At 33.5% G+C, this 20,331-nt stretch overlaps 1 protein-coding gene across 2 annotated transcripts; it reads left to right on the forward strand.

The window, feature by feature from the left end:
• Positions 1 to 13,993: 13,993 nt before the first annotated feature.
• Positions 13,994 to 20,125, forward strand: LOC108489368 (polypyrimidine tract-binding protein homolog 3). 2 transcript variants are annotated; one of them, XM_017793877.2, is made up of 15 exons: positions 13,994 to 14,239; positions 14,726 to 14,792; positions 15,517 to 15,588; positions 15,671 to 15,747; positions 15,823 to 15,904; positions 17,232 to 17,355; positions 17,628 to 17,692; positions 17,800 to 17,849; positions 18,020 to 18,061; positions 18,162 to 18,213; positions 18,336 to 18,360; positions 18,491 to 18,504; positions 18,973 to 19,080; positions 19,166 to 19,309; positions 19,431 to 20,125. In XM_017793877.2, the coding sequence occupies exons 2-15, from the start codon at positions 14,736 to 14,738 to the stop codon at positions 19,833 to 19,835; spliced, it is 1,317 nt and encodes a 438-aa protein (XP_017649366.1). In that variant the 5' UTR covers positions 13,994 to 14,239; positions 14,726 to 14,735; the 3' UTR covers positions 19,836 to 20,125. The 2 variants fall into 2 exon arrangements, with proteins under 2 accessions (XP_017649366.1, XP_052881839.1); XM_053025879.1 differs by lacking the exons at positions 18,336 to 18,360; positions 18,491 to 18,504.
• Positions 20,126 to 20,331: the final 206 nt, after the last annotated feature.

The following is a 20,331-nucleotide window of genomic DNA, read 5'->3' on the forward strand; positions in this document are numbered from 1 at the left end:
GTTTAATGATAGAAAATAAATCTTTGATGTTAGATTAATGAGTTTTGTTAAGTGAATTTTAGTAAAAATGTCAATTTTGGACTAAATTATGAAATATGATAATTTGTGTCGTAAAAGTGTGAATAAATGAAAAATATGGGCTGTTATGAGCATGTATGAAATTCGGCTAGCTTGGGCTATGATGGAATTGATTAAATTTACATTTTAGGAACTTAGGGACTAATTTGTAAAAAGGTCAAAAGTGTGTGAAATTGGGTTAAAATGAATAGAATATGAATTGAAATAGCTGGATTTGATTGATAATATCAAGTTAAGCCTCGTACTAGTCTATATCGAGGGAAAAATAAAATTTCAGGCTATTCGATCTATTTCGACGTTTTGACGATCGAGGTAAGTTCGTATGCTAATAAACGTTTTTAAATTGTGTTATAAATGCTTATTTATTATTGAATTGAATTGAATTATATACGTTTATTTGTAATTGAACTGTTATGAATGTCAAATAAGCAACTACGAGTAAGAATCAACAGAGTTACGACATTCAAAAGTCCCGTACGAAATTTAGGAATAGTATAGGATACGAATGTCATGACATTAGGTTATTGAGATGTGATTACACGTAAGACCATGTCTGAGACATTGGAATTGTATTGTGATTACGTGTAAGACCATGTCTGAGACATTGGTATTGTATTATGATTCGTGTAAGACCCTGTCTGGGACAGTGGCATAGATATGTGATAACATGTAAGATCATATTTGGGATATGGTATTGTACGAGCTTATGTGATTACCGAATATCCTTAACAATTCTGAGTGGTTCAACGAGCATAATCAAGACGAGAATTAAAGTACAGTCATAATAAGTAATACATCTACGTACAAAACTTATGTGAGAATCGAATGAAAGTAAATTGGTGAGTTTATATTGTATTATATATATTAAATAAGAAAGAATTGTGTATAAGTATGTTTCATGTTAAAATGTGTTTATTTGACTATAATGAAGTATGTATTGAATGTTATGTGAGATGTGAATTATAGTTGTTTTAACTAAATATACATATGATAATCGACTAATAAAACCATAACCGGGTTATGGCATGTGAAAGAAAGACCACGATAGGGCCTTGGCAATGTATGTGTAATACCATAATTGGACTATGGCATAGGAAAATCGATGAATTTGTATCATAAGCACTTATAAACAAGAGAGGTTGATAAGAGTATAGGTGATAAATAGAAAGGTATTAGTACAGGTTTATACAGAAAATTACTCAAGTATTGAGTTATATGAAGATGAGAACTAGCAAATGAGGGCATGAATAATTTTATGTTAGCTCATGAATTGATGCTTTAAATGTTAATGGTTTATCTATTTTGAATTTCTATATGAATGTTGTGATTATTTTAGGTTCACATACGAACTTACTCAGCTGTGAAGCTTACTTTGTGTTATTATTCTATGTTTTATAGTGATTCGGATGTTCGCTCGGGTTGGAAGTCATCGGAGATCGTATCACACATCTGGCTATTGATTTTCGGTATTTTATTTACACTTTGTGACTTGGTTATATGGCATGTATAGGCTTGAGCCTTTTGGTAAAGGTTTTGGTGATGTATTTGGTCAATTTATATGGCTTATTAATGACTTATGTTTGATGTGTAATTTGCCTTGTGTAATGGTATAATTTAGTATGGTTGATGGTGGTTTAAGATGATCATTTGATCATTTGGTATATGATGAGTATTTACTTATGAAATGGCATGATTTGTATATGAATTGGCATGTTTTGGTTGCCTATAAGTGTATTGAAATGGTGTAAAATGTTGTGTTTTAAGTATGCATGAGGAGGGTGAGAAATGTGGCTTAAACCAATCCTATTTTCACTCCACACGGCTAAGCACACGGGCGTGTGGCTCGACCGTGTATGACACATGACCTTAGTACACGGTCGTGTGCCCCCTGGGGTAGCCCTTCAAATTTAAGTCAGTATACCCTACAGGTTTGGCACGGCCTAGACACACGGGCGTGTCTACTGGCCGTGTGTGGCACACGGCTGGCACATGGACGTATGGCTGACCGTGTGACCCAAGTCAATAACATCTTTAGTTTTCCCACGGCCATGGCACAAGGGCGTGTCTTCGGCCGTGTGGTGCAAGTCAGAATGTATGCCCTGCTTTCATATGGCCTGTGACACAGGCGTGTATGGTGGCCGTGTGAGGTACACGGCCTATTCACACAGGCGTGTGACCCTTTTATGTTGAAAAATTTTCTAAGTTTCTCAAAGTTTGCAAATGTTATCGATTTAGTCCCAAATAACTTCTAAGCATGTTTTAAGGTCTCATAGAGCCTTATAAGGGACTTTGTGAATGTTTTGAATAGATTTTGGTTATGAATGCTTAATATATGTGAACGATATGTATTGATCGGTAATGCCTCGTAACCTTATTCAGGTGACGGATACAGGTTAAGGGTGTTATAGCCATGGTTTATTTAGTAGGGAGTATTACTATAGGGTTGAAGGATATTTGTACCTTTCACCTTTAAAGGAATCTTATAGTTTCATCGACTAGTTGTTTGGGGGAAAACGTGTCAGAGTGTGAATATGGTTAAAGTGTGGTTGCATTATCTAATAAATGAAAAAAATTTGTTGTGTGAAAGAAATGCATTAAAGTTTTTTATTGACAAGGTGACTGAAGAAGCAACGGAATTTAAAAAGTTATCTATGGATATCTCCACCAAGGAAGCAACGCTAAAATCTACCCATGATTTGCTGAAAAGTAACCATGATAACTTGAATAAGAACATGGTTGTCTTGGAAATGCAAGTAAATGAATATAGGAAAATGGTGGATGAGCATGCTATGGAGGTTGCAACATTAAAGAAAACAAGAGGCCAAGTTGGCAAAAATGAAAAAAAAATCACGAAGCTTGAGTAATTGCCGTGAAAGTAGAGTATGAGGAACCCTTAGAGGAGGCAATAATAGACTTGTGGAGAAGAAGGGGGTTAGACAAAAAAAATGCTACTAATGATAAGAAGATAGTGTAACATCCCTTACTTGAATTGAACCAATATATCTTGAGTAAAGGATATCACATTTGAGCACAAAGACTAATTAATTTAGAAAATCATGTTAAACATTTCATTTTAACATATTTGAGCTAGTTTAAAGTGATTCAAGTCATTTCTAGGATTCATTTAAATTTTGGTTGCATTCAAGAGTCATTTGGGACCTTTTCAAAGCAAATTCGGGTAACCAGGATCAATGTTGTGACATAAACATTGAAAAATGAATGTTGTGACATTGGGGGAAGAATACCTCAATGCTGCAACATTGACTTGTGGTGTCATGACATTAAAACCAAAATTACCCAATGTTACAACCTTAATTAGTGAATGTCGCAACAGTTGGGACAATTTGCCTAAAATATTATTGAAACACCTAAAACTAAATCAAAACTATCTCCAATCATTCCATGACATTTCTAAATATTTTTGGAACTCAAAATATGTCAAAATATTATTCACAAATCTCATATATAACACATACATATATATTTATGTCAACCTGATAAAGATCGTTCCAAGGTAGAAAATATTTAAATGGTTCTAATCTTATGTACATGTCACTTTACTACCAAAATATAAGTTCCATACATTTTAAATTCTTCTTTGGTGTTGAGATAAGGATGAGGATAGGCATTTCGAAAGGAGGCTATAATTGATCCTTACCTACACTACACGTTTAAAATAACACATTAAACTTGTGAAAGCTTAGTAAGTATTTAAGAATTCAAAACTTACCTTTGAGTTCAATTAGATAATTTAATTAATAAATAAATATAATTAATATGATTACAATAATTATACCAAAGATAAAGATAAAGTACATAATAGCAACAAGGTTAATTAGCACATTTTCATTTACCATACGTTTATCACTTACTTATCATTCATGTAACATACCTTATCCAATCTGATCGTCGGATCCGAGGTGTGAGATGTCACACTCATTGCCGAAGCTACTACAATTTTCTTAAAAGAAAAATTATACAAGAAATTTAGTTTCAAAACTTAATTCAACATTATTTATTCAAATCTGGGTTGTAATTGAGCTTACAAAAGCTTTTATTAAGCACTAGTAACAATCCAAATATAGGGCTAAAGTCACGACATTGAAGGATGCATGTCATGACACTGAGAGCAGAAGCTTGATGTTGCAACTTCAACAAAGGTGAGTTGTGACTATAGAGACATGATGTTAACGTTGTGACTTCAATAGGGGAATTTCGCGACATTAAGGAGGACAAGGGTCTGATGTCGCGACCTCGGTAGGGGAGAGTTGCGATTATGGGGTTAGATTATTTAATATCTGTCTTTTTCTATACCAGTTTTGAAACACCTATTTCAAATGGTCTAAATGGCCCAAAGATTCAACTTTCTACCTTGTAGGCATTAACACAAATGCCAAATTACCTTTCTTGACATATCAATCATATATGGACATATTCAATGCTAACACTTCCTACCATTTGAATCAAATAATTTAAAATGGACCTAAAACCAACTCAAGACCTTAGGTACATGCTAGTTGATATAAACATGACAAAATCTATACCAAATTTGCTGAGTCGAGAATTGAGTCTTGGATGTTGTTGCACTTTTTGAAACCTAACAATACCTACGTGTGAAAATAAACAAAATTGTACGTTGAGCAATAGAGCTTAATGGTGCTAACATGAATTAAAGCATTAATCAAATACAACAAAATTCCAAATACTATTCAAGACATATTTGCATTTCTTGTCTCATGAACCTAATATCACACTTTGTGCTATTTATCATGGCATATGCAAACATTCAATTCATATACCATATATTTTAATTTCCAGAATAATAAGCATATCACAAGGATCATTTTACTTTCTCGTTTCATTCTCAAATCAATTGATACGGTCTATATCTATATTAGCCTTTAGGGCTCATTTAAATTGGTTCGTATGATCTTTCACATGCCATCTTTTATTATTTAAACATTAATACGCAAAATTCACCATTCCTTATTAACATTTCACATCAAATGTCACTTAATAAGGTATATGATTTATGATCCCCATTAACCAGACATGGACCCAGAACGGATACATAGATCATCCAACCATCACACTAATATATTTGGAACCTAGTGCCTCTTCGGTACGTATAACAACCTGATTTTGGGGCTAGTCGGAATAGTGATTTTGGAACCACTAAATCGAGGTCAAAGAAATTATTTTAAAAATTATTTTATGTATTGTAGCATGATTAGATAAGTACATGAAAATTTTGGTGAATTAATTTTAGCGATTGCTTGCCTAATTATGAAAAAAGACTAAATTGCATAAAGTGCAAAAGTCCTATTTTGTTAGATAAGAGTGCCAATTAGCTAAAGAACCTAAATTGGGGGCCTTAAAGAGCAATTATACCTTTATATAATAGGGTGGTCGGCCATAGGGGGACAAATTGATGGGAAAGTCAAAATTAGGTGGTGTTTTGGTCACCAATTTTGACTAGTTTTAAATAAAATAAAACAACAAAATGTTTCATCTTTTTTGTCACTCTTTCTTCTTCCACCGAAAAATTGGCCATTAGAGGGGTTTTTTAAGCTTGAAAATTTCAGCAACTTTAAGCCTTCACAAGTAAGTGGTTTTCATGACTTTTCTTGATGATTTTTACATTTTTTGACCCTTTGAAGCAAGAGCTTTTAAATGATGGGACTATTTTGCAAAATGGTTGAAGGTCTAGGGTTTTCCCATGAGAGAATTTAGGTTGTTTTCTGAATTTTTATGGAAGAATATGATCCTTTGGTGAGTAAGAAACAACTTTTGTGAATGGATTTCTCATGAAAAACCTAATAGGGACTATTTTGCATGAGTTGTAAAATAGATAATAAATGTGTGGAACAGTGGAAATTTTGGATTATTATAAGAGTAAAAAGGGTTCGGTTAGGCTTATAAGATGAAGAAATTCAATAAAAATCAATTTTCGAGCATATGGGTAAAATGGTCATTTTGTGAAAATTTAGGGGCAAAAGAGTCATTTTTCCTAATTATGAACTTGCGGGCTTTTAAATTGATATGCTGATGAAATAAATAAATTTTATTAATTTAGATCAAGAGAAACATGATTCGGGGCTTGATTGGGGTAAGAATAAAGTTTACGGCTCGTCTTCATCATTTTGTATCGAGGTAAGTATATATGTAAATAATGTGTTATTGAAGCCTACTTCGGTATATTTTAATAATATACATGTGTAATTAGCTTATTGTTGTTATGTATCTAAATTCTAATTGTTGCAATGAATGTTTAAATGACATGTTATGCGAGTAAATTACAATGTGAGCAAATGTGATGCTATTCGATTAGATATGTAGTCCCATTGAACCTTAGACATAGCATAGGATACAAAGGGGCATGTTATGAAAATTATGTGGTCTGAACTCATGAGTTGAGTCTGAGTTCATGAGACATAGCATAAGATACAAAGGGACATGTTATGAAAATAATGCTATAGGTAACGTGGGTCCGGGTACTGACTTTGTATACAGACCCGTGAGTGGCTCAATGAGCTACGTTACATGATAGCTATGGGGTCCAGGTCTTGACTTGATAAAAAGGCCCGTGAGTAGCTCAAATGTGAGCGTTTCATAGCACGAGGTAGCCCTGATTTCTTATGTGGCATTTAGACGCAAATTCCTCGTGTATCTTTATGTATTTCGAGAGTTCAATGGGTAACCCAAAGATTTAGTTGGTGAATACTTTGATGAGGTATGTATACCGAACTCTTGGTTAAGACCTAAGTAAAGGACTAGGTGTATTAAGTATACATGAATGAAAAGAAGAGTAAGATAGAGACGTTAAGTGATTTATATCTTTTAAGCATTACAAGCTACAGTTGGATGAATATGATTTTCTTATAATTACACTTTATTTGCATACATGTACTTACTAAGCTCCTACGCTTACCCTCCTTTCTTTTCTTTCCTTATAGTGCCGCCAAGCTAGCATCGGGGATCCAGTGACATCAAAAGCTTCAATCACACTATCACTCAAGATCTTGGTATAGCTAGTTTTATCGTTATGTTTTCTGGCATGTATAAGGACTCGAGTCTTTGTTTAGTGTTTTGTTAGTTAGCCATAATGTGTTGGCCCATATGATGAATATGGTACTCATTTTGTATAAGGCCATAGATGATGGTCAATACTCCTTTTGATTTATAAATAGAAGATGATATTTTCATGGATAAGTAAATTGCATAAATGAAATGATGTCCATTATGGTTATTTTGGCTATGTGATATGCCCTTATGTTAGTATAGAGTGATTTTTGTGCAGGTTACATAAGTAAGGGTGACAAAAAGGCTTAGTGAATAGCCTTATTTTTTCCACACGGATAGGCACACGGGCGTGTGTCTAGGTCGTGTGTGGCACACGGTTCATCATATGGGCGTGTGATAAGGCCGTGTGTCCCCTACACGTAAGAATTGTAAGTCATTGTGCACAGTAGTAAACATACGGGCAGAGACACAGCTGTGTGTCTCAACCGTGTGAAGGGCACAGCTTACGACACGGGCATGTACCTTGGCTGTGTGGCCCTTGAGGATTGCTGGCGTCAAAAATAGAATGTCTAAGTTTTTACACACGGGCTAGGGCACGGGCGTGTTATGGTCGTGCGAAGGACACGGGCCAGAGACACGAGCGTGTTTCAGGCCGTGTGAAAACCCCTGTAAGTGTGCATGTAGAATTAATACCACGCGTATATAAGACACGGGGGTGTCCTTGTATTGCTTAGGCCATGTGAGCCACACGGGCCAATAGCATGACCATGTTGAATTGTCACACGGGCGTGTTGCCCCTCTCACACGGGCGTATGCCCCTGTGATAAGAGTTATTTTTAGAGTTCTTTAAAGGACTCGGATTGTTTCCCAATGGATTCCAATGGATGTTTTGGGCTTAATAGGCTCTTATTAAGGAGTTTATAAATAAAATTGAAAAAGTTTTAATTTGACCATGTTTTGCTGTTACAAAAATGTCTATATGCATAAGTTTAAGTTAGGTAATGCCTCACATCCCGACCCGGTGTGAGGTATGGGTGTTGGGTGTTACAGTACGTTTGAAGTATAATTTTCTCTCCACATCTCATCGGTATAAATCGAAGTAATGTGTGATCCACACCTCATCGAAATGTCCGAAGTAAAATATTCGCTTCGCAACTCATTGATATAAATTGAAGTATAGAAACTCGTACACTAATCCTATGACATGTCAACTATGCTTGACTATTCTTGAGATCGTTAATAGGGTAATCAGTGTTTCAAACATATTTATATGTTTCATATATCAAAGTTCAATACATAACCAACTCATTTCATGCTCAATCATTTCATACCATTACATATCATCACTATGTTTCAATTTCATATACAATCTATATGGTAATCTCACATATCACATACATATCAAGTTTCATGCTTTTGCTTATCTTCTACATGCTATATACATATGAGCTCACAGCTTCAATTTAACATATTCATACAAAATCATCATATTCATATCATCATTTATACTATCATCACATCTTTCATCAATTAACAATTTCAATTAAATATCAAGTCTTAGGTAAACTCACCTTTCATGAGACAAAGCACCAATGTCATCTTACTCAATTTAGTACTTGGTTAAACTATGAACTAAAACAAGTCATGCAAGTACAAACCAAAATAGCTACTCATTTATGGCATTCGACTTTCCTTTTCTCGAGATGGTGGCGTCACCTTTACTTATGTACGATAATTTGATTATAAAAATGGCATTAGTTTTATACAAATGCATGAAAACACAACAATTCAACATAATTTGCATTTTATTCATTTTATTCCTTATATCTAAATTACTCATATTTTTTGATATTTAGCATCGAATCAAAATTTAAATTTATATCTATTCACTAGGGATCTCATACTCTCAACCCATAGCATACTTTTCTTTTTATTTTATTCAGTTTAGTCCTTAATGTTATAAAATTAATTATAGGGCTTGGTTGAGTTTCTAATAAAATCTATCACTTTTCACTACATTCTAACTTAGTCCTAACATAACTCAAGCTTACTAACCAACAATCTCTCTCATCACATTCAAGATTAATTTCATTAGTTATACATTAATGGTAACTTGATATATACTTAATAATTTGAAAATCTAAGACTTGGGTCTTTTAAATCAAAATTAAAAGACCAAGAATTCATAAAAATGCACAAAGAAAAGCATGGATACCTTGTATATTTTGAAATCAAAATTGGAATATGGAAAGAAAGTTTATGTCTTCCTTTATTAGCTTGGATGGCGCAAATAAATGAAAAAGATGGATAGTTTTCATTTTTCTCTACTCACATATATTATATAATTAAATTAAGGAATGTAATTAAGCTTAATTAACTTTACTTTTTAACCATTAACCATGTTTAATCTAATGATTAAATTTTCTTAACTAAAATCAACGAATGACCATCACTTTCCACTATCCAAATTAACTTAATGGTTAAATAACCATTGAGTACCTTGGCTAATTTCTATTTAAGTCCCCAAGTATTTTCTAAACTAAAAAATTCAACTGTGATTGAACTTTTTACAATTTGGTCCATGTACTTTAATTAACAATTTTCTTAATTAAGTTACTTGACCGTTTACTAATATATTTTCATATTAACTTCAAAAAATTTTCTATTATAATCTCATAGACTCGATTTATGAAATTGGATTTCGAAACCATACCTTCTAACACTAGTTAAAATCGGGTTGTTATAATTCATGTACTACCCACTTTGCCCATTGTAGACTTGAATGAATAAGAAGGATATACAGAATGTAATCATGAAGTACATAAGCACGTAAGTTCTAGATTTTCATGACACTATAAGTGTTAAAGCACGAGTACCGAAATGCTAAATTCACAAGCACACTAAGGGAATTCCTAATGGCATGCCATCTATATCTTACAAGTTCAAGACTTGTCTACATAGGCTTTGACATTAGTATAAACTCAATTTACATCTCAATTACAGTCAGATTCTCACAATTTCATATTTATACAACAATTTTCAATACTTTACAATTTAGTTCTTTACTCTACACATATAATCACACCAACAATAATCACATCTATTTATCGCTTTCTTGAATTTAACACTTATTATTATGTTATATATATATTAAAACCTTAACATTAACCTTTTAATAATACATTACTCATAAAATTTTAAGGTAAGAAATAACTGTAAAATACTTGCAAATTTTATCTAGACTATACTTCCTTTTAAGTTTTGTCTACTTGTTTCTCTTTGTCTCGACTCCTTCCATCTTGTTCATTGTTTTTCTCTTCATTCCATATCAATTTCATAAAATATGAGAAATCATTATACTTGATTCATAACACTTTCATGCTCAAATAATTGAAATAAACATGATACTATTACTAAATCATGAAAATCTTACCTTAGGTCTTTAGTTTCTCACACTATCTATATTTTCTCTCTCCTCAAGCATAAACACTTCACTTCTGACTTGAAATCTATGCTTGCTAGCTTGTGGGTAATTTAGTTTAACCAAACTTCTCCATGAAAATTTGGTGATTTTTAGCTTAGAATGGCCTTTAATGATGATGGAGGATGAAATTGTAAAAGAAAGAAAACTTTCTTTCTATGGTAGTGATGTGAAAGGAAGAAGAAGATGGAGAACTTTCTCCATAATTCTTCTAGAATATCTCTAATATAATAATAAAATTAAACAAATTAATATAATATGTTATGATGATAATAATAATATAAAATAAAATATTTTAACTTAATAACAAAAAATCTTTCCATCATACTTATCCACTTACTCTTGGTAATAATTCTCTCCATATCCTTACACATTTCACCACTAATTCAATTTAATCCTTTTTATACTCTAAATTTCTCACTTTCACCCTTACGCTTTGCAAAACCTTATGATTTAATTTATACCCTGGATTAATATCTCTCAATATACCAATCTTTTGAATTTTCACAATTCTCCTACTTCCTTCTATACTAACACTAATAAATCACATTTTATTTATTCTGAAAAATTCGTCTTGTAATTGCTCAAAATAACATTATTATGACTAAGGGAATTTTGAGGACGTTACAGATAGAGGACCTAGAGAAACAATTAACAAAGAAGTATCAATTAAACATGAATATCATTGCTACTACTTTGGAGGTGAATTGTGTTGTGCCTTACATTTAGAAGGGTACCATTTTGGCAATTTAAGTTGAATGGGGTCCACTTGATCTTGGTGGCATAGAGATTGGTGCTTGTGAGGGAATTGAAGTAGACTTTGACTCTATGATTTCCTTTGGTGAGGCATGGGAGAGGTTTAGAGAACATGTTCATAATAAAATGATTATCCCACTACCACCCCTAGATTGAATCATGAGAAGCTTCTAAAGCCGTTGAAAAGGGGGACGATGTAAAGCCCCCATCAAACCCTTAAGCAAGGCTCTCACAGCTAGAGGATTGATGAATTCATTAGTGATTATAGTGACCCCATGATCAAACCCCATTGGTTCTCTGTGTCTAACAACTAGTTTTTTTCTACACTTTCAAAACATGTGCTTTTACACTTCCAAAAGCTATTTTCCATCTCCAGCAATCATAAACGGTCAAAAACTCATTCATTAGTATAAATACACCTAAACAACACTTCAAGATGTATGAACCTCATATACAAGCAATAAATAAAGTGAGAATACAATAGCGATTTAATTCTTTACCTCTTTATTGTACATAAACATCAATGTTTTATTGTATATCTCTGTACAAGTCTTGTTCTATATTCTAGAGAGCTTAAATTTTGTAAACACCATACTGTAAATAAACACCATATTGTAAAAAGATTTTCTTTGTTTATATTTTAAAACATTTTATAAAAGAAGAGATTTTTAGTTTAGCTTTGAAAGCTAGAGTGGTTCTATTTTAACCATTGTAAAACAGAAATGAGAGGTTTCTATCTAAACTTAAGAAAAAGAGAGGAATGTAATGTTATGTATTGTCATTGAAAGGTAGCAATTCACGTTAGTGAATTGGAAAATTTCCTTGGTAAGTAAGGTTAAGGCTAAGGTTAAGCTAGAAGAAGTAAGTAATTGAAACCAAATTTGTATAAATTGTTTGTGTTTAATTTTTCCATCCCTTTCACTCCTTTAAGAAAATTTTTTTAATTACCAATTCACCTCCTAATAGTAAAATACGCTTTAATAAGACTTTTCAATATTACATTCCACCAAAAATGTTACTTTTATAACAAGTTTACCATTTTTTTACCATTTTGGTTAATTTTACCTTTAAACCATAACATATAACATGTTTTAGTAAAAAAATGTATTGCTCTTTTTCATTGTACTTCAATTAAAAAAAAGCTCTAACTATTTATTTCTCCTCTTTGATTTTAATTCTTTTTTAGAAATGAGATATGTTAAGTATTTTAGGAGAGAAATGCATTAAATTATTAGTAAAATAAAATTTGACAACTTCAACCTTTGCTTAGTGAAAAAAAAAAAACAAATGAAATAAAAATGACTTAGCAAAATATGCTTTTACGTAATCTCATATGTTGTCAACTAATCAACAAAAATTTACATTCTAGCCAAACGAATCCAATAAGACACTATAACATACTCAATAATGTGCTAAGTAATTTTACCTTCATTAGCTAAACACTTGCTATTGGTAATATCATATTAGGGTAAACTACATTAGTAGTCACCTAACTATGAAAAGATACAAAATGACCACCAAACTTGGTCGACCAACTATGAAAAGTTACAAAATAATCACCCAATTATTCAAATTTTTCTTTTTTGGTTACTAGCTGGCTGATTTAAAAATGGGAACACCTAAAAGTCTAAGATAGTTGGGTGACTAAAAAAGACAAAATCGAATAGTTGTGTAACTATTTTGTAACTTTTCATAGTTGGTGACCAAAAAAGAAAAAAAAAACATAGTTGGGTGATTACAAATGTAGTTTACCTCTCATATTATTGACTTGATGTCATCTTTTTCCATCCAAATATGATAATGTCTCAAAATAAATTTTTTTATCCAACCATGAAGATATGATACTTGAATGTAAAAAATCCCAAGAAATTTTACATTTTGTTGATACAATGAATTAGCAAGGAAGGGACAAGGAAGAGAAGGTGGGTGGTGACTATAAAGTTGGTTCACGTGTGATAGGTGAAGAGTCGAAAGAGAGGACTTAAGGGGGAAGAGAAGGAGGAGAAAGGCGAAAGGAGAAAGAAAGGCTGAAGAACACTAATTTATCAAGTGGGATGCTTAGGGAAGAAGAAAGATCCTTTATATCTCGAGTTTTGAGGTATAATAGGGGAGGTCCCATTGTCATGTAGTGCCATATCATTGACAATATGAGTGGTAGGATACTCATGCGGTCGGTTAGGTGGCAGGTTCGTTGTGTGTCAATTTTCGTAAATTGTTGTACTGTATGGTCCTACTCTAGCTTCTCATTTCCCTTTAATGAGGTTGTATGAGGTCATTATACCTTGGTGGTCTCTTAATGGTCCCCATGAGGAATCCAACAGCGAGTGACCTCCTTATAAGTGGCGAGAAGTATGTGCGTGATTGGTTATTGGTCACCACTAAAAATACAAGGTGGAGGATCGTCCATGGGTGCTTGCAAAGTTATTTCTCATATTGCCATGTGTCCAAGCTAAGTAAGGGCATAACACATTCCATGAAGCAAACACACAACATATATTTTACAAGGATAATTTTTTGAAAAACAATTTAAATGCATTTATATGAAAAAACAATGCACACAATTTTACTTTATTTTAAAGTTATCATTATATACTACTTATAATTTACAAAATTTCTAGTTAATATATGTAGTTCAAAAAAATACAAATTAGGGTATGATTTGAAAATTCAATTTAGAATGGGGGTGGGCCGGGGGAAGAGAAGAGGGGATTAGGGCGAAAAGAGGAAAGTGGAAAAGAGGAAAGAGGATAGGGCAAAAATAAAAACATGCGAACAAACACTCTCTCAACTTCTCTCTGATTCCCTCTCTTCTCTTCTCTTCTCCTCTCCTCTTCGATTCTTTCCTTTCCTTTCCCTCCACTTTCTCTCCAATTTTCCTTTCTCTTTCCCTCTCTTTCTCAGGCAAGTTATCTCTCTTTCTCTCTGATCTCACTGTGCTTTTTTTCCTTTTAACTAAAATATAACGGTCCCTTTTGTTTCCAGAATCAAACATTCAATTCTAATAAATCTAGATTTTTGCATTTTACTTTCTCTCTTCTTCAGATTCGAACTTAAAACTTAAAAGCCTCCGCCTTTTTTATTTTAAAATTTTCTTTTCCCTTTCTTCTGATTTCTTAGCAATCCAACAGAGTTTCTGTTTATTTTTTTTATGCTTTTTTACTTTCACAATCTTTCTGATATTTAGAAACAAAAAACACATTGATTTTTTATTTTTTTAATTATTTCGCATTTAATATGTATGATTTGACTGTTAGGTGCTTAATTTTAGTGAGAAATTTGTGTATTTTCTTTTGCTTGTACTTTGGATAGAAATGCATTGTTTTATTAATTCTTTGATAGGAAAGTTGATGAATAAAAGATAATGATAGTGTTTTGAGTTTGTTACAGGTCCTTGCAAATGGCGGAAGCTTCTAAAGTCATTCATGTTCGCAACGTTGGCCATGAAATTTCTGAAGTAATGCCTCTTTTCCTTTTATAGTTTACTCGTTCTCTTTACTGCTAACTTCTACTGAGTAATCACAATGTTGTCTTTTTGACTGATCATGATTATTTTTGGAGTGTATGCTTTCGATAAGGCAAACGAGTAATACTTTATTTTGAACTAAATGTAAAAAGGTTAAAAATTATTGTGCATTTATGAATTTCTGTTAAGAGAATTACTATTTTAAGTGTTACATAGATTCGGCACTTCCAGCCGAGTCTACCATCTTGACAAAACATGACAATATGTTCATGATACGTGTCGAACGATGTGGTTGCAGTATTGATTTGCCTTATTTTCCTCAAGCAAATCAAACTTGGATAATAGAAATAAACTGACTGGAAAGGGCTAATATTTGTGGCTTGAAGATGGATAGAAATCATTGGTCTTATTGACATAAGGGTAAATATAGAAAAATTATTTATATAATAAATTATATTTTCAGTTACGTTTTCATAAGATGTATCTGTAAACTTGTATCTTGCTAATGGTCACCTTTTAGTGACTTTGTTAGCCTAAAAGGTTGAGCAAATAACGAATTAGACCCGTAGACATTCCCATACTGGATACCTATACTTGAGTCCATGTAAAATAGGCTGCAATGAAAATGCATAGGTTTTTATTAAGTGTAATTGCACTGCATATTCTTCAATGATTTACATATATCATCTGACGTATCTCCTTTTGTTTGTTTCAGAATGATTTGCTTCAACTTTTCCAGCCATTTGGAGTGATAACAAAGCTTGTAATGCTCCGTGCAAAGAATCAGGTTTTTACTTTGCTCGTGATAGATTTAGCTGTTTGAACTTGAAAGTTTACCTGTACCTGTGATGAATATATTTATCGTTTAGGCTCTTCTCCAAATGCAAGATATTCCTTCAGCCATCAATGCAATGCAGTTCTACACTAATGTTCAACCAACTATCAGGTATAAAAGTATTTTATTTGCTTTTTCTTGGGCTCCTTGTTTCCAAATCTTTTGCATGAGTTTGTAATGGTCCAGGGGGAGGAATGTGTATGTTCAATTCTCATCACATCAAGAACTGACAACCATGGATCAGAATGCTCAAGGACGAGGTGATGAGGTTAGTAGATAAGCACCTTATCATATTGTGGATGCGAAACATACTTACTGAACTATATGGAGAAAAATGTTTCAAAGGAAGCCATTTGTGTGTGACCAATTGTATTTGTAGCTTTTAGCACATGTTATGCTTTTTCTTTTTTAATTAATTGTCAGTTATTGTCTTTGATATATCTTTATCTTTGACAACAAGGATCATTCAGTAATGTTGATTTGAAGTTTCCATAATAAACCAAGCTTATTGGGATAACTGTTGCACCATATTTAAAATACAGAGAGTACCTATGGTGCAGTAAAATGACTATGGGGAATATTTTAACTTGAACAAAATCTATTGCAGATTGATTTTCTAAAGTTGAGTATGTATAAAATGTGGCCTTCTGAAATTCAAAACAGTCTTGAAATATGCTGCTGGGAAGTAAATTGATTGCTGTGGAAAAATTACTTTATTGTAGATTATTGAAAGATTGATTATTTTCATAATATACAAGGTGGAGCTTTTTGTTATTAACTGAGTGACTTGGGAAAAGGAGCTATGTTAGTTAAATTCCTACTGGTAACGTTAGTGGTCGTGTACGCTGGGATGAAGCCAAATATTTTTTGGACCACCCCTCTCTACACCCCTGCATGTATGGGGTAGTAGCTGTTTGATCACTAGGATGCCTTTATAAAGTTCATTTTGTGCCATATGTGTTGGTAATTCTGCTGTCATGTTGGTAATATGCAATCTGTTTGTGTTTTGCTGTCAGACATTTTCTTTGCTAAATGCTATATATTTCACCTTCTTGTGGTCGATTCAACAAGATTTCTTATTTGTTTGGATTTTAAGCCTTTAATTTCAAAGTGCAACTAGCATTTCAACCATTTTAGTTGAAGTTACTTTGGGCATTACTCAATTGTGGTTTATTGAGTAATATCTTGTTTATTTTAATTTTTAGCTACAAAAAGATCATGGTCAATCCTTTATCCTGTTAGCTCTATGCATTATACTATCCAACTATAGGGTGAATAATATCTACGTAATAAACGTCTTTGTTGCACAAGTAACCTCAAGTTCATACTTATAAAGTAAATAGAACAAATCTATTTTGGCTTTCCTTTCCTCCTCTCTGAGTTTCCTAGGTTTTTATAGTCCTTCCAATTTCAGTGTTTTAAAGGCCTTTTTACTGCATATTCAGGGTTTGTTTCTTTATTCATTTAATCTTCTCTTTATCTGTGCTTCTTTATTATTCTCTTCTCATCTCTTCTCTATCTGTGCTTCTCCATTTATATTCCTCTCTCTTCTGTCTCCTTGCGGGTCTGCTATTGGGCACACTTTGGATGCACAGCCGAATCGAATCCTCCTGGTCACAATCCATCATATGCTTTATCCTATTACTGTGGAAGTGCTACACCAGGTTTTCTCACCTCATGGATTTGTGGAGAAGATTGTCACATTTCAGAAGTCGGCTGGTCAGCTTCAAATTTTCTTTCTCTCTCCTGAACTCTTATACAATATATTAAGCTGCCTACTGAACTCTTGCACAATTTATTTATGTTGATACCAGCTTACTGGGAAATAATTTCAAAGCTATGAAGTGTCTACAGTTTGCAGTTGTTTTTGTGAATATGCTTACCATACATTTTAGATACATGGTCATGAAAGAACTACTTTGAATAAACTTTGTGTTCTTTTTTATTTAGTCTTTCCTCTCTTCCTCATCCTATTCTTGCAAATCTTTTAGGCTTTCAAGCCCTGATCCAGTATCAAGGACGCCAGAATGCTATCTCAGCTAGAACTTCTCTTCAGGTATTTTTACTTGTATAAATATGGTATTCATATTTCTATGGTAAGCTCTTTTAATTTTAATTAGTGGTTTGCTTTCGTGGGAAATTTAATTTCTTGATGTTTTGCAGGGCCGTAATATTTATGATGGCTGCTGCCAGCTTGATATACAGTTTTCAAAGTAGGTTTATTCATCCAGTTCCAGCCATACCATTATTTGTGTCTACAGCATGTGGGCGTGGAAGTTCATTTGTTTTGTTTGATTATGCTTTATTTTTCTCCTGTCTGATAGATTATACTTCTTAGAAAGCCATTGTTATTATTAAGTTGCTATTGATTTTCTTATTTCAGCCTTGATGAATTACAAGTCCATTATAATAATGAGCGATCAAGGTATGTTAGTAAGCACTTGCTTCTCTTTTATATCTTGTCGACATTTTCATTTTGGTGCTGCTTACATTGTATCCTCTCTCTTTCTCTCTCTCTTGCCAAGGGATTTCACAAACCCAAATCTCCCGACAGAGCAGAAGGGCAGATCATCACAGGTATAATCAATTTTTGCAATTTCCTTCTAACATGAGATTTCTAGAAGTATATGTGCATCTCCACAACTGTTTTTGCAGCTATTTCCTTCTTGATTTTAATTTGCATATATTTTTAAATGCAGCATCCTGGGTATGGTGATGCAGGAGGTATGTATGCCCGAGGCTCGTGTAGCTAGGGCAGGTGCTTAATTTGGTACATGTACATAATTTCTTTATTGTTGCTCATTATTTGATTTTTCCTTGTTGACTAATAAATGTTGGTTTTCTTCTGTTTCAGTTGGATTCCCACAGGTGGGTATTGCTCAGTTCATGGTCTGAATATAAATGAGACAGTTCTTTCTGATCTTGGGGGTATTATCATCCTTTATGTTATTCAGCCACAACAGTCAAGAGTGTCTGCCAGCTAACCTCTTTGTTTCTGTAGGAGTGATTAAACAGACTTCTTTTTTCCCTGCATGGCAAATGCTACTCAGCGCCCATATACTTTTTGTAGCTTAATTTTGTGGCAAACTATTAGAGCATGCATTCTATTCTAGTCTTGCCAATAGAAAGAAATTTTGATCAAACTTGGATTGTGGATATTATTTGGGATTATATCACACACATCTATGTTTCCATTTGGTATGGGGTGTTACTACATTCTTTAACTGGGTCAAGTTTGTTGTGAAGTGTGAATTGATTTTGCTGAAGGTCTTTATTTTATCTGTTAGATACTACCACATTTAATGATTGCATTTCCCTCTTCTCCATGAAATATAGATGGCTAATGCAGCTGCAATTGCAGCAGCTTTTGGAGGAGGTTTGCCTCCAGGAATAAGTGGGACAAATGATAGGTGCACAGTGCTCGTTTCCAATCTAAATCCTGATGTAAGCTAGTTGCTATCTTTTTTTTTTTTGGTTGAATTCTCGACTCTACCTATCATTAAGCTTGACAGTTAATATCTTTTTTCAGAGAATAGATGAGGATAAGCTATTCAACTTGTTCTCACTCTATGGAAACATTGTGAGAATTAAACTTCTACGTAATAAACCAGATCATGCTCTTGTTCAAATGGGTGATGGCTTCCAGGCTGAACTGGCAGTACATTTTCTCAAGGTTTGGCTTTTGAATCTCTTGAAATGTTGTTCTTGGATGTTTAGTTCTCTTAAAGAAATACTATTAAGCGGTTGGTTTTAGGTTGAACACTTACTGGGTACTGACACAATTGAAAAATCAGGGGGCCATGCTATTTGGGAAGCGACTGGAGGTCAATTTTTCAAAACATCCAAATATAACACAGGGAACTGATACCCATGAATATATGAACTCAAATCTCAACCGCTTTAATCGCCATGCTGCGAAGAACTACCGTTACTGCTGCTCCCCAACAAAGATGGTCCATCTTTCTACTTTACCTCAGGATGTCACTGAAGAGGAAATTGTGAACCACTTGGTGGAACATGGCACCATCGTTAATACCAAGCTCTTTGAAATGAACGGAAAGAAGCAAGCCCTTGTTATGTTTGAAAATGAGGAGCAAGCTACAGAAGCCCTTGTTTCCAAGCACGCAACCTCACTTGGTGGGTCAATAATCCGAATTTCATTCTCTCAGTTGCAGACAATAAGAGAGAACTCACAGTAATAGTTTGTCGGTAAGGAACTGCGATGATACTGGCATTAAGAATTCATTATCACCCAGGATATTTTATATCGGGTTGTAGGTTCATCTTTTTATTTCTTGTTTCGTTTAACGTTAAGTCTAATTACTTTTATGGTGCTGGATACTATGTTTTATTTTTCGGTCTTCATATGACTAGTTCATGTAAGGTATGCCACTTAATCTCTCTAGGGTCTGAAAATTTCTGGGTAGATTTTTTATTATGCGGATAATGGTCAGTTTTGAGGAAATAGGGAGAGAAACATTAGCTGAAATTGCATGATCTTTGTATCATTGTGTTGTATATTTCTTGTAAGCCAGGCCAACTGGTCCATTCCTGTTTGTATCCGTATGCCATACCAGGACGCGTTTTCGTTCAGTCATTAAGATAATTTATTCTTCGAGTTGTTGCTGCCCCTTCTCTGAATCCCTCCCTCCCATCTCCCTCTCTTCATGGACAGTTATGCATTTCATGATATGC

Source organism: Gossypium arboreum, chromosome 3, assembly GCF_025698485.1.
Source record: "Gossypium arboreum isolate Shixiya-1 chromosome 3, ASM2569848v2, whole genome shotgun sequence".
Lineage (NCBI taxonomy): Eukaryota > Viridiplantae > Streptophyta > Magnoliopsida > Malvales > Malvaceae > Gossypium > Gossypium arboreum.